This window comes from Carassius auratus, chromosome 43, assembly GCF_003368295.1.
Source record: "Carassius auratus strain Wakin chromosome 43, ASM336829v1, whole genome shotgun sequence".
Lineage (NCBI taxonomy): Eukaryota > Metazoa > Chordata > Actinopteri > Cypriniformes > Cyprinidae > Carassius > Carassius auratus.
The window spans coordinates 10,699,156-10,724,575 of NC_039285.1; the positions used below are offsets into that span (position 1 = coordinate 10,699,156).

Sequence of the window (25,420 nt, forward strand, 5' to 3'; positions counted from 1 at the left end):
GGCCATTTTAACAGAGGCAGAAACTGTCTTACATGGAAAAGGGCGGCAAAAAAATATTTAAACAATAATAATGTCTACTTATTACACTCTTGAAAACAGCAACAATAGTGGTTATTTCACCGTGCTCTGAGGACATCTGCCTTTGTTATACAAGTACAGATACTTTCACTCCACACACGAGTACCCAGCTGTGACTATAATAGTGCACAGTGATGTTTACTTAGTCCACAGCTCTCTCAGAACACTGTATTCAGGAGAATAAAGCCTCTCGAGGCTTATGTAATCTTACCACAAGCATATAGATATTACAAGCCAAAAGAAAATGAAAAGCTTTGTTTGACGCTCCAGCTCTTCCAGTGTGGGTGGTGGCTTTAATTATATTAAGGCTATGGCCAGAAGGATATTTTTTCATATATGAAATTCTTTCACAAATTAATGTTACCACCTTTTTTTAAAAAAATGAAAGAGCCTATCTGATAACAGGCTGATCAAAAGAATCCTACGAAACTTAATTAACAAAATTAATTACTAGCTTGTTCTGCCTGAATTAAACTAGAGTAAACATAATAATGCTAGATAATTGATTTATCAAACAGGCTTCAAATATTCCCCGTCTCTACAACTCATCAAAATACAGAAAACATAATAATGGATTTATACCTGACCAAGACGTTGAAGAAAATTAAGATCATATATAATTTGCAGTCCTCGCTACCAAAGAATTATATGAATAAGTAAAAATGCTGCTATTGCGACCTCTAGGGGTCATGAGTAAGAATGTTTTCATAAGGATATCAAGACCGACTTAGCTTAGCCCTCTGCTGGTGGCTTTGATGCAACAAAAAGAAAGAAAGAAAGAAAGAAAGAAAAAGAAATACATTTCACACAGAAAATAAGCCCATAATCCTGTAAGCTTTATTAACAGTTATTATGCGTGTCCTGTAAAGAATCAAACAAACCACACATCAGCAATTAGTATTGATTTATTCTCCTTTTGTGCAAGAGTATTACAGAGAGGAAGAATTTGTCATTGTCTTCTTAACAGTCACAGTCAGTGGATTGAACAAGGCAAATAAAACACTCCGACACACCTCTAAAACAAACTTCCTTCACATCAAAGCAAATATTTAAAACAGAGCCCACGTGGAGAGTACGCTGTTTGGAGAAGAAAACTTTTGCTCATATTTCATACTACATAAAGATCACTTTGAACAAGTTTAAAAGTTACATAAAAAAGTAACAGTATTTTGGTGTGGAATACTGTAAATAATCCGAAGCCGAGTTAGGAGACCAGTTATTCAAATACATCTCTAAAAAGCATTTTTTATATCTATGCAACATTACTGATTAACAACTCGTACACTTACATGCGAAGTATGCATAAACAAAAGCAATACTGACAGACTGATGAATTTCTGTCATTCCTGCTTTGTGATTAAAAACAAGAGTCAAGACAGAGAATTAATCTTTCCGAGCAAACTAATTCTGAGACTTTTATTCATTTATGCATCAAGTCCATTTCAGTTTGCTCATACAATGAAACCGTATCCCTGTAATCAATCAAATAGGTAGAATGCTCTGACCTGCAAGCACAATTTTTAACAACAGTTTTTTCCATTGGTAAAGTCTATATAAATCCACTATTCCCAGTGAAGTGACTTTGTCATGGTGGTCTATAGAGAAAACTGAAATAACAAAATAAAAACAACACTCCAAAGTTGTACAGTGTGCATTTTTCCAATGCCATCAAAGCTGTCCATTTAACATAATCTAAAGGAAAGAAAAAAAACCACTCACATTTTCAAACACACATGTGAAACCTGCATTTAGACTTGCCTGCATGATTCAGATGCATTGATCTCTATTTGTGGATGCGTTCAGCAGAGTGACTTGGGCCGCACTTTCGGATACAGCTGCATGAGAGAGAACAACAAGAATGAGGTTGATTGAAGACCTGCCGAACCTCACTGTCCACTGCATGCTGGTAACAGTTATATTAGGACATGTATGACCTTGTATTAACTAAGTAAAAATGAAGGAATGTATGAAATTCAAAGGGTTGCAACACTTGCCCGGACAAACAGCATTTTATACATTGCATTGAAAGACACCAGCACATTTTTGTATTTTGAATTCAAAGAGTTATTTAGGGCACAAATTTGAACAGGAGGGAAATCTGCATAGGAAATGTTTTCACTCTCATGTGAAACTCATGCTGGGAAGTGTGTACACACCTCTAAATCAGTGGTTCTCAACCTTTTTTATTTAAAGCCCCCTTATTTTCCAACTAAATTATTCAAAGGCTAAATTGGCTTAAACATTTATGGCATTTCTGCTGTAATCATGATAACGATGCTGGTTTTCAAAACCTTTTTATTACTAGGATCGCTAATATATTAAATGCAATTATTTATTTAACCATAATTCATTTTGTGATCCAGAAGGTCCAAGATTCTGATTCTGTGAGCTCTTTAATTAAAACCCAACTGCTGGGAAAGAAAAGAAGAAGAAAAACAGCTAGAAAAAAAAAAAACAACTAATACGATTTCAGTCAATCTTGATTTTGTTTGCTTTTAAAATTTTAATTAAATTATTATAGATAATTATAGATAAGTTTATGCCATCCTTTTGAAGCTTGCCGAGGCACTCTGTTGGAATATTGATGTCTTGACCTCTAGCAGACCATTATTTTTTCTTGTAAATGAGCTCTTCTTACCCCAAAGTAGTTATTTGGCACAAAGCCCTCTCTTCCACACAATGAAGCCCACCACCAGTCCACTCCTTCAGGCTTCTGCAGGATGGTCACCATGTCTCCTTCTTTGAAGCTCAGTTCGTCCGAACCCTGGGCAGGATATCCCCATAGAGCGTACACCACCCCACTGTTATCTACACCCATCTTTTCCTCCACACCTAAATAAAAACACATACTTAATGATGACTAAAAGAAATTTAATTTCTACACACACCGCAGTGATGAAATACTCATTGTTCGTTAGTTAATAAGGATGTATAAATGTCAGCTCCACCCAATAGTTTATGAATTAGCTGACAAGTACTGACATTGTTTCCAACCCATGTGAGGGCGATACTATTAATTCAGGAATGTACAGGTTATTGTGACATGACACACATAACGCTGGGAGTTAACACATATGTAGGTGTTCGCTTGAAAAAACTTATGTTGCGCCATAAGGTTTACCTGTGTACACAAGTAATGGCTTTTTTAATTTTTCTCAAGGCATCACCCTCACCTCTCAGGTAGCTCTCACACTCCTCGAAGCCCGGGGCGAAGGGGTCACACTTCTGTGCCGCTGTGGCCCCATCACTGTCTGTTACAGCCATCACCGCTGCTCCGTTCCGCACCAGAAACTCACACATTTGCCGGTCATTACAGGACGCAGCACAATGCAAGGGTGTCCTAGCAGTGCAATGAAAGGAAAAAGTGAATATGTACTGTACATACACATGGAAATGCAGAAGAATGTATATATACACATGTTAAATTGATCATCTCACCAGCCGTGGCTGTCTCGAGCACTAACGTTAGCCCCTATCCGCACGAGGAACTCCACCACGGGGAAGTGTCCCCCACAGATGGCATTGTGGAGGGCTGTGATGCCTTCATCATTAGCCTGGCTTGGGTCACTCATCTATACAGGGACACACAAGTGCACTCTTAAAATGACAAACTGAAGAATCACATAGCATTAGGAAACATTTACAAGTAGTATGCATTTTGCTACATATTTTCAGATTTATTATCTTGATATTTGTGGAATATTTTTATTAGCAGTAGTATTTTAAGTTTGTTAGTTTCCAGTTTTCTAAAGAAATGCCTCAGAAAATGCATCAAAAATCTGCTTTTGTTCCCATTTTAGTGCACAGACACATATAGTTATTCCTTTGCAACCTCAGGTTTAAATCTTTACTGCTAGTTTTTATTTGTCATTTATGTAAATAATTCTTAAAATATTTACCTTCAAATGTAAAGACTAGATCTGTCATAATATCAGATTTTTACTACACATTTATCATGGCCAAGAGAATTCAATGATATGTCACGACCAATTTGTATGCATTTTACATGGTGGCTAATTCGTACGCCCTTACTTGTACAATTTAGTATTTTTTCTGTGAGGGGGGGCTGGGTTAGGGGTGTTCATTCCTATGAATTAGCCACCTAGTCAAAAAATTTTCTCTTTTCTGTTTTATGACAGCTGGCAACCAACATTATAGTGAATACTCCGACATACCATGTCAGATTGTCAACCACCTACTGGCACTTGACTATTTATAATATTATTGTATGTGTAATATTGTGACAGTATTTTTTATAAAATTTTAGGATTTATTTTTCATAGAATTGTTATTGCCAATAATGGTATATACTGACATACTATATATATATATATATATATATATATATATATATATATATATATATATATATATATATATATATATATATATATATATATATATATAATATAAGTGGTGGGCATAGATACATTTTTTTAATCTAGATTAATCTCACTGTGATCTTGAAATTAATCTAGATTAAAATGGCTCATTCGAATTCTGCCGAAGGCATTCAGAATATGTGTGTTACCCTAAAAGTCTTTGAGAAGGGGTTTTTGAGAAGGGGTTTAGGTGTTGCATTAGAAAAGGGGCTCATCTCCTTTTTCCAAAATGCATCACAAAGTGCTTGAAAAAGCTGTAAACTAATTCCACATTGCACAAGGTGCAAACAACCTTACGCCTGTTTCACACATACTCCGTCTGCAGTGCGTATGAAATATACAATCAAACCTACATTTATTCAGACACCTTCAACATTTCTCACATTATTACAGTTTTGCTATATATATCAAAAATTATATCTGGTGTCTGAAAATTTTTTGGCTTGACTGTTAAAACTACAAAGTAATTCAGTCAAGAGAAGTGAGTGATTTTCATTTTCTTGGATTAACATTACAGCAGCCAGTAGCTAAATTAGGCGCAGTCACTTTAAGAGATGATGAACGCATCCAATATAATACACATCCCATTTTTTTCCTCAACTGTTTACTTTCACTTAAGAAATAACTGACAGTTTTTTCGAGCATAATTTCCAAGGTGGATATTTTGACATATTTTGTATGTATTTGTCAGCACAAGAGCAAAAATAAGCAAATTCTATGTTCAAGTGTTTTGAGACGCCTTTCTCTGCGTGAGCCCTGAACACCAGAACACTGCGGTGCTGAATTGGACTCTTTCACATCTTTTTGTTTGTTCAAACTGCGATTTGTATTTGTTTGTTAAGGTGCAGGAGGGACTTCGAGGAGAACTTCGCAGAAGAGAGCTCGGTTCAGTGGCGCTGTCTGTGATCCCCCTGCTCTCTCTCTCTCCGCACCGAATACAGCGCGCGAGTAATCAGCTACTCTGTTAAGCTTTTTCGCGTCTTGTTTTTGATGCTTTAATTTTTAAATCAACAAGCGGTAAGGCTTAAAAATACGTGAAAAAGATAAGCTTTCATTCAGATGCGCAGCAGTGGCCCATCAACTATCCTGAGCATCTTTTTATGCTGGCCTCAGCCAGTCGGTTATATAAAATATCAAGGTGAAAGTCATCATAGCTTGCTTAGTATAGACCCAGCTCCCAACCCAACTTTGAGAATAGATTAACGGCGATATTTTTATTTTATCGCCCGATAAGAGTATCGCGTTAACGCAGCCCGTTAACGCCGATAACGGCCCACCACTAATATATATTAGTATAGAGCTGGGTCTATACTAAGCAAGCTATGATGACTTTCACCTTGATATTTTATATAACCGACTGGCTGAGGCCAGCCTAAATAGATGCTCAGGACAGTTAGTACATATATATACATACATATACACACACACACACACACACACACCACACACTGTTAGACATACACATATATAATGTGGATTTTGCTGTGTACTGTTGCCTCGGACTGAAAGTAACCCTACATGGCGCTGAAGCAAGTTGCCACCACCTCTAAGCAATCATAGCGCAAGCTACCAAAGCAGTGGGACATACCTCCTGTGCAGCCCTCTGCACAGTTTCTAATTCTCCTACTAAGGACCCATCCAATATCAGCACCAGTGGGTTCAGGTGAGCCCTACGGCTGGAGGATTTATTGGTTTTGCTGCCCTTCCGTAAAATAGAGTTATAACCCTGAAAGAGAAGAAAATATTCATAAGCAGATTAAAATACCCCCTTAACTGTCACTGGTATCTACTGTATCTGAGCAATGTGAAATCTGTCTGCCGTTCACCTTCTGTACAGAAGAGACCTGTATCACTGTGATTGGTACTTGATCCAAAGCTACACTAGATCTGGAACTGTCTTCCCCATCTGTTGAGTTGATAATTTCAGCAGCTGGTACTTCCTTGATACGGATGGTCTTCCTGTTAAACAGTTTATTGATCATTTGCTTGTAATGGTAGGACTGAGCAATGGGCAGGGTCTGAGGAATGTCGACTGAGCAGCGTTTCTTCAGAGCCCTGGGGAACTCGGCCCGGATACGCATCACCTCGTCCAGGGAGGTGTCCAACTCCGCCTGTGGGGATACCACGGGCTGCAGACGCGTAGGGCTGAGAGGGCGAGGAGGCATCTCTGTATCCTCCACTTTAACTTCTTCTTCTGATTTCATGCCTTGGTCAGTTGAATACACAGCTCCTTGTTTTTTGTCCTGTCTCTCAAGCTCAGCATCAACATCTCCAGGGTGGAGTACTGCTTATAAAAACAAACCAAAAAATATTAGCAATTGGGTTGGTACAAAATACAAATGTTATGTTTTTGGGGAGTTGCACAACATGACATTTTAAAACTAAACTTGCCTTTATCATTTAATGGTCACATTATCTGATATTTTAATAGACTTTACCTGACATGTTTATTCAAGTCACTGTATGTATGAACTGAATTTTTAGATGCAGACCAGAAAAATGTGTATACAAGTGCCTGTTGGCTCTCATGGCTTCTGGTTGAAGGTACCTTCTCTAGAGTAGGGAGGTTGTCTTTGAGGTTGCTGAGGTTGAGGTGTCTGATTTTGCCGCTGGGGAAGATGTTGGTGAAATATCCCTTGCTGGGGCTCTCCCACTGGGCCCGGGGTGTATCTGCTGTCAGCCGCAGCATAATAGGGGTTTTGGAGCCTCATGATGACGGAAAGCGGGATCGGCCCATGCTGATGTACTCTAGAGCTTGCAGGTGGAATGGAAATACGGGAACTGATTGGCTGAGGGCCATAAATTGAGCTGGTGCTCGAGGCAAGTTCAGGGGGTACTGAGATACGAGTGTTCCTCGGGAGCGAGCTGTGAGATGATGGGAGAGAATGGGGCATGGTATCCTGATGAAAGAGACAGAGAAAGAAGAATTAGAGAACATGATTTAACTTTTTCCCTTCACCTGCAATTTAATTTCTACCAATTAAAACTGAAGAATGAGGGTTCCCTTTCAAGGGAACTTCAAACGGTGTCCTCTAGGGGTCGCTATGGGGAACACCTCGTCGTGACCAGTGTCTGAAGCATACATTGAAAAAAAAAACCAACAAGTTGGCCGGCAACAGCCCCCGACGTTACTACCGATGCGACTATAGGCACTGGGAGAACACGTCATTCTCTTCTTCGTCTTTATTGTGTGTTTTGTTTGAAGCATACAGTGTCTAGGAGTGCATGTTTCTCGCCAGAGTCTTTGCTCTGATACCTGCAGTTCACACGGCTCGCTTACTGTGGTGTGTGTGTGCGTGTGTGTGTGTGTGTGTGTGTGTGTGTAGTGAAGAGCAAGCACAAGTGTTCAGCTCTCGAGGGAGTTGGATGCGCTCTGCTGCACTCATTGTGATGTATGTATTTCACTATTTACCAGAGTTTGTAGCAACATTTGCATGAGTGCATTCACCTCTCGTGGGAATAGCAATGCATACGCGGGAGCAGTTTTTGCTCGCGCTTAATTTCTGTGATAATCTAGCGAGTGGGCGGAGAGTGTATAGCTCCCACAGGAGCTGAATGCATGCTGCGCATTGTGTCGCGGTGAGAACTTGTAGGATCTGACAGGAAATGTCTTATTTTGTTTATGCTGCACTCCGGCTTAAATTTATTTTTTAAAATTAAACATAAAAAACCTTGCAAAGCAGGCACTAGCAGAACATTTAGAGGATGTGTGCATCCATGTCATCATTGTTTGATACCCAATGACACACACAGTTTGGCATTGATTGTTTGGGCTAAGGGCATGCACGCAATGTCCTTGAGGGGGCAATTTGCTTACATTTGTGAGCATTTTTTCGAGGAAAGAGGGGCAGACATCTGCTTCCCTTGAGCTGTTGAGGTCATGGAACACTCCGCGGCAAGGTTGGACTGGCCGAGGAAGTGTGCTAAGAAGGTGACGCCGCAAGGTCGTCTCGATGAGCGTTATCTTTCTGGCCATAGCTCCCCAGCTCAGGTGAGCCTTCCATTTCCAACAGAGTTCAAGTAGAAAACGAAGAGGTTGTTTTTCTTACACATAATGCATTCCAGCATACGAGTATGCAATATCGAGGTGATGCACAGAAATGGTTTCAGGATGAGGTAGCGGAGTTGCGCCGCCCTGTCAGATATCTGGAAGAAAGTAAGGCCTTCTTCTTGATGCTCCGGTCTCACCGTTGAGATGGTGGTCGAGACATTCAGGGAAGTGAAAGCACGCTCAGCGGTCTTCTATCTTTCAAGAACAACCAGGTCTGAGCCCAAACAACATGGGGGTCCTGGTCTTTCTCAGTCTGAGGATCAGAGATGGGCACAGAAGGATAGTGTCATGGCCTTGTGCTCCTCCCCCACCTGCGGGTAGGTGTAGGAAGAATCGCGGGTCAAAGGAGGATTGGCAAAGGGAGGTGATCCAGACAAGGTGTCATCACCTTCGTCCGGATCAGAGTGATACTTGAGTATCTCCTCGCTCCCTTTGGGGGGTTTTACATCTTCCCCTTCTTAATTCCCCTATAAACACCAGCTCTCCACCTGATCAAGGTTAGGTGGGAACCTCCTGCATTACGGTCTCCTCGAGTGGGGCTCCAGCGCGGGAACCAGGGTGGGTGAGTATGATCTATTCTATATATACTTATATATGTATTAAATTGCTGATGGTTATGTGTGTGAGATTCTTTGCATTGCTCAATCACAGTGTTTACTAAACACTCGTCGGCATTATGTCCAGCCGGTATGGTAGCCCTGATTCCGACTTCATGCTTCCGGTATCAGGCAGCCAGATCATAGGTTTCTGCAGGATTCTTCCTAATCATCAGGCCCTGCTCTTGTTGACGTATCGAGTGGGAAGTGGAGGTGGCAGGTACGAAAGTCTTCTCATTTATGCTGTCTCAGGTTGACGCTCCCCTTGTCAGAGGATTGTAAAATTGTGGTTCGGCACCTCTGTGATGCATAGGAAGCTTTAAAGGGATAGTTCACCCCAAAATAACTCGTGAACCAGTCATTATCTGGCTCGGCTCGGTGTTCATCTTCAGTTCTCTCTTCACAGCAGTTCAGTCAGTGTACTGTTTGAGTAAATGAATTACTCCGGGATATTGGTTTGTTTGAACTCAGAGGAAGTGTCAGCCACATTAAAAAAAGTAAAAGAGGGACTAAGAGCTCTCAGACTAAACCTAAGGTCTTGCAGGTTTGGAACAACATGAGGGTAAGTTATTTATGACATAATTTAGCAAATTGGGCGAACTAACCCTTTAAGTACACATGCTAAGCTCTGTGTACTTTTCTGAAAACCATATGGTGGTGAGTGTGCATCCTGAACACTCTGCTCACTTTGGTAAGTGTGCACGCTAGCACTTTCTAAAATCCACATAAGTGGTAAGTGTGCACGCAAGACTCTGCACACTTTCTGAAATCCGGTACGGTTAGGGTTACACACTCAGTTTCATTCCCTTTCTTCGAGTTGGTTAGACCTTGTTTCCTTGGGCTCCTCTCAACCAGTGTGTTTTTATTAATAGACTTCAAATAACACTTCCCTCAACATGAAGGGCTATTGTGTGCCGGGCGCTTCCCCTTAAGTGCCCAAGTTCTCTCCCCTTGTGAGGAGTTGAATTCCTTGCTCCAAGGGCTGTTCTCGTTGTAGTTTAGCAGCACTCCCCTTTACCAAAAAGGATTTCCTATGAGTGCGCAACTCTCTTTCTGAATTTGGAGATCTCTTCTAACATTAGAGTTGAGCTCTCTGTTTTTCCCAGAGCACATGGCATCCAGTTGCATCAGGTAAAGTAGGCCCTTCCTTCACCTCTCTGATGTTTTTGACTAGCTTGCAATACTCTTACCCTTCTGCTTCTCATGATCAGGCTGTAGGTGGAGCCCCCTCTCTTGTTGAGAGTTGGGGTTGTGCTCCCTCAGCTAGGTATCCTACTGCTGGCCGTTCCAGCATGGAATATGCTGTAGGTTGAGCCCCCTCTCTCATGAGAGTTGGGTTGTGCTCCCTCAGCTAAGCAAATTTATTTCTAGCTGTTCCACCTTGGAACATGCGGTAGGTTGAGCTCCCCCTCCTTTGAGAGCTGTGTGTTTGTCCCTCCCTTCAGCTATATATGTACTGCTAGCCGCTCCAGCATTATTACCACAGATCATGTTGAAGACTCTCAAACATTGTTTTAGGATGCACCATTCCATCTATGAGCTGCTCTATCAGAGTGCCAAGAGAACTCCCCCTTTAGAACAGTATTTAAATTCCATGTTATGGTAAGTGTGCACGTGAATCTTTGCTTACTTTCTGAAATCCACACTGTGGTAAGTTTGCACGCTAGTACTCTGCAGGCTTCACTCGGTTGCTTCGTGCCCGTTCTTGAGTTGGTAAAAGCCCCGTTCATCTTGGGCGCCACTCCACTTATGTTGAGACAGTTCCTTCAGCAAGTTTATGCAAGAGCAAGTGGTAGCGCCTGTGTGACAGGCAAGACTTGGTATAAAATGCTAGGCTCTTTGCCGTATCCCTTTAAAGGAATCTTTCTTGATTTCAAGCCTTGAACTCTACCCCAGGTCGAGGCCCTAACAGGTAAGTTGTGTATGTAGCCTAGGCCTTTGGCCATAAGAGATGATGTCACGGACAGCCATCTAACGACCCAGGGGCAACTCCCATGCAAATGGTAGAGTTGGTACTTAGTGCTCGCAGTGATTCTGGCCTGCACTCCCCTCAGCATGGCGTGAGTATACTGTTCCCCATAGCGACCCCTAGAGGATGCAGTTAGAAGTTCCCTTGAAAGGGAACATCTCAGGTTATGAATGTAACCATGGTTCCCTGAGTAGGGAACGATACACTGCGTCCTCTAGCTTCCTGCAATGCTTCGGACGCAAGCTTCAGACGAAGCAGTGGATGACGCTTTCTTCTGGTGCCTATTTATAGTCGCACCGGTAGTGTCATCAGGGGCTGTCGCCGGCCAACTTGTTGGTGTTTTTTCAATGTATGCTTCTGACACGGGTCACAACGAGGTGTTTCCCATAGCGACCTCTAGAGGACGCAGTGTCTTGTTCCCTCCTCAGGGAACCATGGTTACATTCCTAACCTGATTTGTTTTTTCAATGATGGAAGCTTTTTTCCACCACAGAATAAAAATAAATCTCATAATTTTTACTTCTTCCTCCCTCCCACACCCCACCCAGATTAAAAAAGTAATTCCACCTTTTAGATCATCAAACCATTTTGAGTTATAAACTAATTGTGAAAAGAAAGGTCTTTTTTTGATATTTTTATTTTGTGGCAGAAATAAGCTTCAATAAGAGAGTGCAAATAAGAGATAAAATAAATTAAATAAGAGAGTAAGAAATGGGCTTGTAAGAAAATGTGACAGCCTGTTTCATATAAGAATTGTCTATACTTGTTTCTAATACCCAGAAAGTCATAACATATAATTACATATGCACATTATCTTTTTTTATTAGTTCAAAAAGTCTGGTTAACCAGCATGCAACAACTTTAAAGGAGTTAAGAGGAAAAAGACGTGGCAGAGAAAGAAAGAAAAAAATATTCAACAGATATGCCCTTGAACGTCTTTGGCTCAGATCCCCGATTTTATTTTTTAAGTTAAACAAACAATGACATTTTACCATAACAGTGCCCGAAGCAAATTTATGACACATTAAAGTGATAGTTCTCAAAGTAATTTAAATTCTGAAAAAAAAAATGAACCCGTAAGACCTTCTTTCATCTTTGGAAAACAAATTAAAATATTTTTGATGTAATCCGAGAGCTTTCTGACCCCCCATAGACAGCAATGCAACTGAAACATTCCCAGGCCCAGAAAGGTAGTGAGAACACATCAGTGATATAACCATAAATGTTATGAAGCTAAGAGCATACTTTGTGCACAAAGAAAACAAAAATAACGAGTAACTAACATATTGTGCCGCTGATGCAGGAGTCGGCGTTCTGACGTAGAACACACATGCCGTGCGCCTTGTTTACAAGCAGAGGAATGCACACGCATGAGTCATGGAACTGTCGTGAATGGCGGCGGAAATCGTTGAATAAAATAATTATTTTTGGTATCCTAGCGCACAAAAAGTATTCTTGTAGCTTCATAACATTACAATTGAACAACTGATGTCCTTTGGACTACTTTAACAATGTCCTTACTACCTTTCTGGGCCTTGAACGTGATAATTCTGTTGCGGTCTATGCAGGGTCAGAAAGCTGATATCTTAATTCATCAAAAGTATCTTAATTTGTGTTCCGTCTTGCAGGATGGGAACAACATGAGGGTGAGTAATTAATGACAGAATTTTCATCTCTGGGTGAACTATCCCTTGAGGCACAAGCACTTACAAGCACGTTTATGCACAATACAAAGTCTGCATACCTTCTTAGCATAAGGAGGTGCGTCCAGGTTTGATTCTTTCCAGTTGCTGTTGGGTACAGATGGTCTGATCCATTCATTCTCTACAACAAAAAGAGGAAATCATATAATTAAGTAAGAATTCACATTGAGAGAGTGACTACACAGCTATTGCATGATGTTATCTCTTAACCAAACCCATTGTAAACGGTTAATAATGGAGCTATTAATAAGCCAAAAAAAGGTCATATCTAACTTTTGGTGTATATTTTTGAATATTAATACTGTAAACTTTTAGAGCACTGAATTTGTATAAATTTTTTGTATATTATGAATGCTTTAATTTGTTTGTTACAAAGAAGCAATACTAAGTGACTGTGGAATAGATTTTAGAGAATGTATCATGTTTTATCTTTGCAAATTTTCTTTCCATTATCCATTTTAAAAATTCGGTATTTTTTTTAAATCTTACTTTTTCAGTATTTACTTACCATTTATGTAAGTATGTTGCCTTTATGTATATTATGGCTGGAGGCCATTTTCTCGTGAACACACATATAACAGTTAGCGGAACCTGGAGATTTATATAAGTGGACGGTTTACAAAGTTGTAAATATGGATATTTTTCTTATTCAAATGCCTCGCTTCCTGTTTATTCACCCCCTGGAACCGAGTGGAGCAATTTTTATCATGGATTGACACACTTTATTTTGCTTTAAAATCTGGACCACTACCCACTGCCAATGGAAAGCTTGTAAGAGCCAGGACATTTTTTTGTATAACCCCGATTGTATTCGTCTGAAAGTAGAAAGTCAAACACCTAGGATGGTTCGAGGGTGAGTAAATGATAGGGTAATTTTCATTTTTGTGTGAACTACACCTTTAAGAATTCTGTCAATTCTGTCATATAGCAGTGAAGTGAGGTCTGATACACTAAAGTTTAGTTTAATAAACTCAATTTGAATTAAAATACTTGAAATGAACCAAAACTGGCCTTTTAATAATTTATTTTAATTGTAGCTCAATGTTTCCTACAGGTTTAGTAATGTGTAATGCAATGTTATGCAATCTTAAGTGAGTTCGTTTTTAATGTTGCTTTCAAAAAAGCATAAGAATTGTGCAACTTACTATCATAGGTGTTTTGGGGCTTTCTTTCATATGCATCCAGGTCGGTCTCGTTCCACTTGGATGGGTTCATCTGCATCTTTATTCCTTCATCTGAAAGAAGATGGAAGATGCGATGAGGAAACAAATGATCAACAAAAAGAACTGGGAGGCTACTGATTGTTTTAATGAAGAAAAAGGCAGAATTACAGGAAATTTGACAGTAAAATAAAGCAAACACAACTTTCCTGCCAACCAAAGTCTTTTGGATCCAAATGTTTTTGGATCCAAATGTTTTTTTCAGCAATTGCCATAGAAGAACCATTTTTGGTTCCCAAATTAACTTTTCATTGAACAGTTAATAAAAGTTTTTTTTTCTAAATGTGAATAACTTTTTAATAATCTAAAGAAAATTTTTCCAATTTAAAGATTGATTTGTGCAATGCAAAGGCTCCCAATTACCTAAGGGTCTGAATGGCTGGAAGTTGCGTGGTAGTGTACTGGCTGCTGGTTGACTCAAAGGCTGAGGAGAAGGTGCTCGATCCAACCTCGGAGACCTGGGAATCGAAGACAAGGGGCTTGTTGAGGGCTGCAGCAAGCTGCGAGATGTTTTGTTTTCAAAGGAAGGGCTGGAGAGCTCCCCATAGCTCAACGATCCTCTGGTGCTTCGATCCTGAGGCCTCAGGGGCATCTGTGTCATTCGTCTCATTGCATTTGGAGACATGTTAGGTGGAGGAGTCTTTTGGTCGAAGGAATATCGTGAATCCGAGCTGTCTTTGCGGTTTGTAAAAGTGAAATGCTGCTGGGTAAAAGGACTAGGAGATGAAGTTATATATTTCATACTGTCTAGTTGAGGTGAAGGAGATGGGGATCGAATTGTGGCAGCAGGAGGAAGGTCCAGGTTGGATTCTTTCCTGCTGATGGTGGGCTCTGAGCTAAGGCTGCTTGTGGAGATCTGGGAAAAGGAGACGCTTGTACTGATGCTCTCTTTTCCATTCTTGTTTGCACTGTTTAAACTGCTGTTGCTATTGCTGCTGCTGCTGCTCTGGGGTTTGGGACCAAAACTCTACAATAACAAAAACAAGGAAAACAAAATAAAATAAAACAATATATGTGCACCATCTTAAACTGTGCAATGTAGATGGGAACTCTTAAAGCTGCAGTAGGTAACTTTTGTAAAAATACATATTTTACATATTTATTAAACCTGTCATTATGTCCTGACAGTAGAATATGAGACAGATAATCTGGGAAAAAATCAAGCTCCCCTGGCTCCTCCCAGTGGTCCTATTGCCATTTGCAGAAATTCATCCGCTCCCGGTAAAAAATAACCAATCAGAGCTGCGGTCCGTAACTTTGTGTTCAAAATGTAGAAAAATGTATATAATAAGCGAGTACACCATGAATCCATTTTCCAAACCGTGTTTTTAGCTTGTCCTGAATCACTAGGGTGCACCTATAATAAGTGTTTATATTCAGACTATTTTAGATTGCTTCGGGGGTACCGTGGCGGAGTAACCCAGTACCTTTGTGATTCTTCATAGACATAAACAGAGAGAAGTAGTTCCGGCTACAATGTTCTTCCGCAAGACACAAGCAGTTCTGTTTATTAACCGCTAGAGCGTCAAAAGTTACCGACTGCAGCTTTAATAGATTTTTAATTAATTAATGACAAATTATGATTTGATTGCGGTTTTTAAAAAAATATTTTTAATATGCATATATTTTAGAACCCTGTAATTGTTTGTATTATGTTTTGTAGTTAACTTAAACATTCTTTACAAGTAAAATAGTCTCCCAGTTAACATGAAGTCATAAAATTGCATGAATAATGATTAAAAGAAGTGTTTGTGTTGCTTTGAGATGATTATTATTGCTGCTTGAAATATCAACTACCAAAAATACAGTTCTGAGACTATCAGCCTGTGTGGTTCTAGGCTTTTATGGATCAGTACCTACAGTACCCGTACCTCTGAAGTAGTAGTTTGCACAGCAGGAGTGGCTTCCGACAGGAGAGAGCTGAATTCCCGTGAAAGCTCATCTGCTGTGGCCAAAGACGCGTTCAGTTCATCGTTGATGGACTGAACTACAACATACACAGACACGGAGTAAACACTCGACAGGATTTAACAAGCCACTTCAGTACAGAACTATGTAGCACATTATATGCCATTTTGAAGACACTCATGGAAATATCAGCATGCTTGGACATGTTATAACTGCTGCATCTTGTCCTACCCTACATTGCCTAGTATACACAAAGGAATCAAACATTGCTGGTGAACTGAAATACTCACAAAGGAAGCTGCTGCCAAAGCCGCCCTGGGAGTTCATGGCGTTTGTGTTTCTGTTTGCGTGACCTCCAGTTCATTCAACACACAGCCTGAATGAAAAGGGGAAAAATCAAAGTCAATCAGCATATCTGATTCAAATAGTTCTTTGTTTGGAAGTGCATGCGGTTTCTGACTCAAAGTGGAAATATTAAATCAGATCTATATTATATAAATATCTGGAGCTGAAAACTGAAAAAAGGCATTTTTGAACCAACACCTCCAGTTCAAAATCGACCTACATTCCATTTAACAAAGTAAAATGCCCATGTGATTTATGATGAAGTCTGCTCTCAATGTCTCACATCTGTTGCATCAACCCCTTCTTTATACCAGTATAATTACTGGTGTGCTACAGGCCGTTGAATGAAGAGCTACGACCCCCTGGCAAAAAACACTACAAACATGACTTATAACTTTCACATGCTGATTAAACCCTAACTAACAAATACAGACATGTGGGCTATTTATTTAGACACAGCAATACATAGTCTTGCGTCTATATGAATCACATAAGACATGTTTTGTTAAACTTTCACCCTTTGAAAAAACAAGAGGTGTTTATTAGTAATGCATCTGCTCTTTGTACGGTTTTTGATGGGCCAGTCAGTTCTTTGACTTACTAAATACACTCAGTATTGACTCACATCCAGCTGGTTGACGAACTTGTCCCACACACTTGTGAAAAGCTGCTGCAATTGCAGGTATAGAGAATTTAGGCGTGAAAACATCATTAATCTTAAGTAAAATCCTGCTTCAACATGCCACTGTTGCTCTTTGTAATAATAATGATTTACAAGAAACATGAAGCTTATATTTGGCGAACGCTAATCGGGGTTATATAAGCTACTGTGGAAAACTGATTCACTGGCAGTTGTTTATTTCAAGAAGATTCTACTGTGTGCATGCGCATTTTGTGGTTTCTTTTCAAACAGTAATGCACTCAAGCTTAGAAGGGCACTGACTTCAGCCACTCTGTCTTGTTTGTTTTGTCAAGATCAATAGAGTCTACACTGACTTGAAACAACGAAACTTTGACACTATCAATGATTATTAGACACTAGCATGGCCCTGCTTACCTCAACAGACACACTTCAAAACCCCCTCCCCTTTCTAAAGGTGACAAGATTCCTGGATTGAAAAAAGGGAAATCTTCCTTAAACAGTCAGTATAGACAGACATTTTCAATCTTACCTTATGAATGGAAAAACATCAAGTTTTATTTTGACCATAAATGGGCGATATATCTAACGATATGATCATTCGCATCTAATCAGTAAAGCTGCTTCCGTGATCACCGCTAAAATTGCCATCACCTGCTTATAATTGGAGTGGCATTTAAAAGACAGAGCCGTAGATCGCTGACAAGCTACGCAATATCGCGTTCATTATCGCAGATGAATCGCCTTCCATAATGAACGCGATATTGCGTAGCTTGTCAGTGATCTACGGCTCTGTCTTTTAAATGCCACTCCAATTATAAGCAGGTGATGGCGATTTTAGCGGTGATCATGGAAACAGCTTTACTGATTAGATGCGCATGATCATATCGTTAGATATATGGCCCAGCCCTAGTATCAATGACAAACTCTTTATTTTATTGTCTGTCTAAATGCATCTGTTTAAATGCATATAAATAAAAAAAGCAGTTCACACATTCAGTGACTCATTCACTTACACTTCTTGTATGATGAGCATGTTTTGAAATTCATTTTCATGAATTCCAAACCTGTTACATGCTGTCTGAATGTATGCCCTTAGATTGTTTGTGCCACTTATCAAAAGCCAGGGTGTACTTCTGTATACAGTATGTAATTACTGTCTGAAAAAAGGAATTCAACACTCTAAAGTAAGGGAATGATAGGCCTTTAATGCTTCTTTTTAAAACGCATGCAGTACGTGACATCTAGTACATAAGGCGTTGTTTCACTTCTGAACATGTTGTTGCTCTTAACACGTAGTCAAATATCTGGGACATTTCCAAGGACAGCACCAGTCAGCGGCATACCTCTATTCACCCTTTTCCTAAAAGCACAACAGTCTTCACCCTGGGGTACCTGGGTATTTGTTCTATCTGTCCTCTCACATACTATCTTTTCATTCCCTATCCCATCTCCACCTCTCATTCACTGGCCGGCAGTCATTTGCCGATTGAGCGGTTAAGGCTTTGCGTGAGGCTGGAATGCGGAGTTGAGAGTGACACTGGTTAATAATAACTGATAAGAAGACCTAGCCCATTCTGAGCCTGGGGTGGAAACCATAACGACTAAAAGATTAAATCAGCAGTGCTTTCTACTGATGGATTGAGGTGTGGTGACAGAAACCATTTGCTCATGTTCTCTTTTTCTCAACCCAATTTCTCAATCAGTTGTTAAGCTTGTCCTGTGCCCTGATCTGCATTCTATACATATTTAAGCATTCGTTTATTTGCATCCTATTTTCACCAATGATTAACCCAAGTTTCTGACTATTTGATATATTATTTATGATTTATACAGGGCTGCAAAAACTAATCGATAATAACTGATGATGAAAAACAAAATCAATTTTCATTTTGAATGAATTGCATTTGTGATTGTGATTTCAGCCTTGCACGTGTGAACATGTGCTCCTTATACCAGTTAACATTTAGCTTGTGCTTTTGTTTGTTATCATTTTCATTGATTTTAACTTCTGCTTTCAAGCAACTTTTTGCAAATTTAATGTTTATCATAGCCTACATTAATACATTTACTATATCTGTTTTCATAACCTTCAAAGTGCACATTGTTTGCAGGACACTGGGCAGGATGTGAAGTAACATTTTGTATTTATAACTTCACTAAATTATAATAATTGATAATGCACTATAATTGTTTTTCTTTTTAATTTTGTCATCCAATTGGGCAATGCAAAAACATATTAATTAGATAATCAAGATATTAGCGAGTAGACAGGCTTCATTAATAAAGTGTTTAGGCAGACAAGCTTCATCTTGTAGGGAATCATTACAGTCTTCAGGCGTGACAACAAATGTTACATTCTCATGGGAATTTCATTCATTAGTATGTCATAATGCAATAACTGCTGTGAGACTGACATCATGTGATACAAATACTGCCCAACCCAAGCTGCATTTAGATCACCACAGTTCCCCAGATGCTCAATTAAAGAGACAGTACACCCAAAAATGCACATTCAGTCATCCTTTACTCGCATTGAAGTCATTGCTTCTTAATTTATTCTTCTGTGAAAATCAGATCTCTTTAATTTGTCCATACATGAAAGTTGAGCGAGCCAACCAATACCTTCATGGTGGAGATGTGTTTCATTGCCCAGCTGACAAGGATGAATTAGAACATGAATTCAAACAGTCTGTAACAGGTTTGGAATTCATGTAAAGCCTTGCCAAAAAGGTGTAATGATTTATAGCCAGCTAAGACCGAGCAGGATTCCTCAGATGAAGAACAAAAATCTATTAAACAAGTATGCAAATGTTGAACACTGGCCAGCACAAAAGCTCAGAACACATTTAAAGGATCAGCACTGATCACAAGGATCTTTTTAGATGACAATAAGTAGCAGCGGAACTAGCAGGATATCAGTTTTATTTCGAAACCTTGAGAAGGCTGCTTCTGAGGGGGAGCGGATTCTCAAGAAAAGTTTCATGTGTGCTCAACAACCTTTATTACGACACGGACCACTGAGTGGATACAAAGCTCTTGGAGTTTATGAGCCTCCCCCAACTATCACGCTGATGCCCTCCTTAAACTGTGGGTGGAATGTTCCTGTGACAAAACTTAAAGGGATAGTTTACCCAAAAATGACAATTCTTTTATCATTCTGTAGAATACTAAAGAAGATTTTCTGAAAAATATGTTGTTTTAACTGAATCATTAATAGTCACTGAATGTTCTTCGAAAGATTTCACAGAAGAAAGTCAGTCAGGTCAGGTTTGGAAGAAAATGAGGGTGAGCAAATGATCAAATTAGTGGACGTGATGCGAAACAAACTCCCAATACTGAAAAATCTACACAAAATCAGATGCAAGAATCACACAGACCAGCAACTGCCAAGCCTTTTGCATCTCCTGACTATGTTGAAATGTTGAACTCAGAAATCGAGACATTTTATCAGAGTTGGTGTAACGTTTTGGTTTGACACGACTGGGGAGTAGGGTTGCCACCCGTCCCTTAAAATACGGAATCGTCCCGTTTTTGAGAATAAAATAGTGCGTCCTGTTTTGAATCAATACGGGACAGGGCTTGTCCCATATTTTCGGAGTTGTCTTCAATGCAGCATCTCATGCAGATCATCCCACCGACATTCTGTGAAGACTCGTCCTTTTCTGCCCCTGATTGGGTAATACTCGCTGCCATCGTTGGATTGATTGGTTTGTTTCAGGTTCACGGCCAATCAGAGTCAGAGGAGGGCGGGTCTCTTGGCAGAGAGTCGATTTGAAAGAATGGCGGAGGCTGGTCTAGATACCCACCTGCGTCCAGCGCTGAAACGAAAGCGGATGCAAAAGTACCGACGAGAGTGGGAGGAATCGAATACTTTTCTGGAAAGTGTCAGCGGAAATGAGTATCGAGCACAATTTGTCGGCTAGTGTTCTCCGTTGCGCACGGTGGCTTGTCAGATGTGCGACAACATGCCTTGGGAGAACAACATTCATACACTTTATAATAAGGTTCATTTATTAAACATTAGTGTATTAACTAAAATGAACTAACAATGAGTAAGAAATACATTTGTTACAGTATTTATTAATATTTGTTAATGTTAGTTAATAGATATAAAGCTGTTCATTGTTTGTTCATGTTATTTCAGTGCATTAACTAATATTAACAAGATTTTAAAGTATTGTTAAATGTGGAAATTAACATGAACAACGATGAACAATTGCTGTATAAGTGCAGTTCATTATTAGTTAATGTTAATTAATGTAGTTATCTAATGAGCCTTATTTTAAAGTGTTAGCGATTTGTTTATTACGGTTAAGGTGTAGGCTAAAGTCAGACACATAAGCATTATTTTAATAAGAGATAAGATAGATATATTTAATAATAAAATACAGTGCCTATGTGAAGCAAATAAACAACTTAACTAATTTAAATTAAGTGGTTTCACAGTTTGGATGGTGTTACTTTCTGCAAACACTGACAAATATTTTATCCAAAATCTGTTCACGCCACCTTACACAATTACTAAAGTTCATTAGCAATTAATATTTTTATGAAAACATGTTTTAAGTTGTGATTTAACACCACTCATCGTGGCCCCGAGGGGTGTTAACACCCCCACCCGCCCCACCCCGCAGGCGTCCCTTATTTTTCTGTATTGAAGGTGCCAACCCTACTGGGGAGTGACTGGGTGTCCAAAACCCACACTCTCTGGCCTGATACTAGTTAGTAACTTCTGTTTAAGGGAGTTTGTTTGCAGCCCCATGGCACTCTAAAGAGTCTCAAGTAACATTTGCCTCTGGAATCTCTCAAGCCTTTTGAAATTAAAAGCTTTACATTCCTTAAGAATCACACAAGATATCTTAGACACAATAGATCCACCCTGTCTGCATCGAACCTTTAATACCACTGAGCACACAATGACTGGTTGGCGTGCGTATGAACCAACATGCAAATTGTCAGTGTTTACAAAGTTCCAGAAAAGCTACGAGGGCGCCATAAAACTGAACATGTTGTGGCAGGGCAAACAAGATATGCCGTTCAGCTGGTTCCGACAACATGTAGTCAAATCAGGTCTGCATGCTGGACCCATTCCCAGCCCTGCTCAAAAATGACATGAACGTGCTTGTTACTGACCTGCTTCAGAAAAATACACTCAGTTAACGTGTTTAACCCTGTGAAACCTGACAAATGAAATAGCCTAATAGTCAGAAAAAATCTAACAATTTATTGAGCCTTATTTAAAATTAAAATCTATTTAAAAAAAATGTAAGTAGCTATCATAATAATCAAGTGACACTGCTAAAAAGGTTTGTTTCCTCTCGACAGGCCTTATTCAGGACGCTTTCTTTATGTAGCCTATTACTATTCTGAACAATACAACATACTACAAACTACAGTATTAATAAATAAAAGCTCGAATAAGCGTTTGTGTGATTCAAAGACATAATTCAGGTTGAATAATGAATAATACATTGTTTAGTGGGCAGTTCAATGAGCACCGACTTCAAAAGCTCCTGCGATTGTTAACAAGACATCAGATTTCCATTAAAGACTCCTCCTGGTACACCTCCTTAGCGTACACAAAGGCAATTTATACACACATATAAAAAAAACCTTTCACCATAGAACACGTTTTGTTTTTATACAATACTTTAAAAAGGTTTTTAAAAAGGCCTGGCATAACGGACATGATGACCAAGTCCGCTGTACAATCCACATCGCCTTCTCAAGGCCGCCTCAGTCAAAAGCACAATAAAACAAATATTTTCCTGTACCTTAAACAGCTGTAATAGTTGTGAGGATGTCGTGCCGTAAAGTCACAGAACTTAGTCCAGCTGAGTGTGGATGTGTTACATGACTAGCTGGAAAACACTTCAGCGGTGTTTAACTCTTGACTGTGAAGTTACATATTCAGCCCAGCCCACTGCTTCTGAAACCCGAGCCAGGTGTTCAGAAGCACAGCTGGCGCAGGTAAACAATGGGCTGTAATGGACGCTGAGAGATTTATTTCATTTGTTTCTTTTTTTGTGTCGTGATTGTTTTATGTAATTATTTTAGAGCTCTTTAGAATACTTCGTTTTGTAAAAATATTTATGTACTATAAATTTAATCTTCTTAACAAATGGTGGATTAAAATAAAGAAGGACGATCAGGGTTATATTTTCCCTTAAAACAAAATAAAAAATATATATTTTGTTTAATATTGCGCGAAACGCACGTTCTAGAGCTCATGAATATTAATTTTGCGTCATTAACATTAAACATGAGCATCGTCCACATGACGTCCTTATTATCCCGCCTCCTCAGATGACGCATTTTCCGCCAAGATGGTCGTCGGTGCCTTTCCGATTGCAAAGCTGCTCTATCTGGGCGTACGACAATTGAGCAAACCAGTGGCTAACAGAATAAAAGCAGGCGCGCGGAGAAGTGAATTCTTTAAGAATTATATTTGCCTTCCTCCGGCCCAAGGTAAGCTGGCATTTTGGTTGTGCGTGTTTAACGATATGATAACGTCAGTCCATATATGTGTGTGTGTGTGCGCGTAAACGTCGAGGAACACAGCCAATAGCCGTTTGCTTGTATTTGCTACTCAGCCAATCACGACTACCGCGATGTTGTCATTGGATGATTTTAACAACAGATGATTTATCCAGACGCAATTTAGATATTAAAAAGGTTCATTTACACAAATGCTCGAGTTTGCTTGAAGAGGGCGGGACTCAAGTGTCCTTGAGTAACCGAAAGTGCCTTTAGCTGCTAGTTAAAATTATTTGATTATAAATTTTACAAATTAATATATAGTTAGATTTATATATAAAATCTATAGAAAAAATATAATGTAAATATTATTAAAGGTGTATATATATATTATATAAGCAATACGAACTATGTCTAATACAAGTTTTTCTCTTTGGTTGTTATGTAGTCTTGTTTGTACAGTATATATTTTTTCTGGCAGAAGTAGTTAATTTAATGATAATTAAATCAATTATTGTGCCATTTACATTTTTTTTCATTCAATAAAATAAATACTAGTATATTTTAATGTATTTTTATATTGTGGTTTTTACATGCTAGTCAATTTTTTTATATTATAGTTTTCATAATTTAGTCTCTTTTTTAATATTATATATATACATATTTTTTATACAATTGTCTCTGTGATGTTGGTTATCTTGAGCGTAAAGGCAAAACCAAAGTCTATCTTGACTTTTACAGTAAATTGTTGAAATACGTCTGTCATGTAATTCCATGTGGTGCCTCATGATTTCTCCGTAGCGTATCACTGGATCGAGATGAGATCAAAGATGAAAATTATGGGTTTCCGTGGCTCCGTCATCAAACCTCTGAATGAAGAGACCGCTGCAGAGCTTGGAGCAGAGTTGCTCGGTGAGGCTATCATCTTCATCATCGGCGGAGGCTGCATGGTGTTTGAGTACAGCCGTCAGGCCACCAACTCCAGACGCAAGGAAGAGGAGTTCGCACAAACCATTAACAACCTTCACACACAACTAGGAGAGCTTGCACTAGCCACAGAGACACTGGATGCCCAGATTAGAGAGGTTAATAGACTTCTGTTGTCCCTCCCGGCTCCAAGTACCTAGTAACAATGTAAATCACTAAAATACCCTTTCTAAGTCTAAATCAAGAGACTGATTTATACATATCGGTAGTGGTGCAGCACTACCATACACACACACACACACACACACACACACACACACACACACACACACACACACACAAAGTCTCGGTTAAGCCGTCCCACACACACACACACACACACACACACACACACACACACAAGGAAATCCAAGGCTATATAAACAAGGAATAATTGTGTGTGATTAAATGACCGGCCACCAGTATAACCGAATTAAAGCTTCCTATTCCTTATTTGTTTAGTTGGATGATGCTGTTTTCAATCGAAAGTTCTAGTGTTTTGATGACAATGTTAAAACACTGGCAACGTTTGACCACTTATCATTCTGCTCATCAGTTTGGAGGTTATTTCAGAAGATTTTCTTCATATAAGATGCTGATGGAGTTGGGCATTCATCATTTATTAATGATTTGAAAATGCACTTTTTGATACTTGAACGACGAATTCCATATGGTAAATATGGATGTGTCCCTCAGTATAGGAACAGGGAGCCCATCTCTCCCATTACAGTAAATTACTGCTGTATTTAATATGCCATTTGTATATGGGTGTATATATATGATAGTAAAATAAAGTGAAATATTCTGATAGTGGGTTTTTTGTATCTTTATTGTATTAAAATTGTGAAAACTTTTTGTGGTTGTGAAATGCCATTCTTAAGAAAACACATGCAAGTTTTAGCACTTCATTGTTCACTTTATTCAAGGCTTGTGACACTGAAGACTGACGTGATGGCTGCTGAGCAACATTGCCTCACAGGAATAAGTTTCATTTTAAAATACACTGAAATGGAAACTATATATTTTTCAAGTTGTAAAACTATTCCACAATATAACTTTTTTTGCTCAAATACATTCGGTAT

The 25,420-nt window shown here is 39.2% G+C and overlaps 2 protein-coding genes across 3 annotated transcripts; one reads left to right on the top strand and one right to left on the bottom strand.

Moving 5' to 3' along the window:
* Positions 1 to 967: 967 nt before the first annotated feature.
* LOC113061682 (relA-associated inhibitor-like) lies at positions 968 to 22,821 on the bottom strand. Of its 2 annotated transcripts, none has more exons than XM_026231004.1 (13): positions 22,670 to 22,821; positions 16,198 to 16,283; positions 15,871 to 15,986; positions 14,363 to 14,966; positions 13,925 to 14,014; positions 12,821 to 12,900; positions 7,009 to 7,360; positions 6,287 to 6,747; positions 6,049 to 6,186; positions 3,517 to 3,650; positions 3,252 to 3,418; positions 2,717 to 2,910; positions 968 to 1,913 (listed from the first exon to the last, which is right to left on the bottom strand). In XM_026231004.1, the coding sequence occupies exons 2-13, from the start codon at positions 16,232 to 16,234 to the stop codon at positions 1,878 to 1,880; spliced, it is 2,409 nt and encodes an 802-aa protein (XP_026086789.1). In that variant the 5' UTR covers positions 16,235 to 16,283; positions 22,670 to 22,821; the 3' UTR covers positions 968 to 1,877. The 2 variants fall into 2 exon arrangements, with proteins under 2 accessions (XP_026086789.1, XP_026086790.1); XM_026231005.1 differs by having other exon boundaries at positions 1,878 to 1,913; positions 6,287 to 6,744.
* A 391-nt stretch (positions 22,822 to 23,212) lies between these two features.
* Positions 23,213 to 25,148, top strand: LOC113061683 (optic atrophy 3 protein homolog). The gene is made up of 2 exons (XM_026231006.1): positions 23,213 to 23,363; positions 24,174 to 25,148. The coding sequence occupies exons 1-2, from the start codon at positions 23,222 to 23,224 to the stop codon at positions 24,497 to 24,499; spliced, it is 468 nt and encodes a 155-aa protein (XP_026086791.1). The 5' UTR covers positions 23,213 to 23,221; the 3' UTR covers positions 24,500 to 25,148.
* The last annotated feature ends 272 nt before the right edge of the window (positions 25,149 to 25,420 follow it).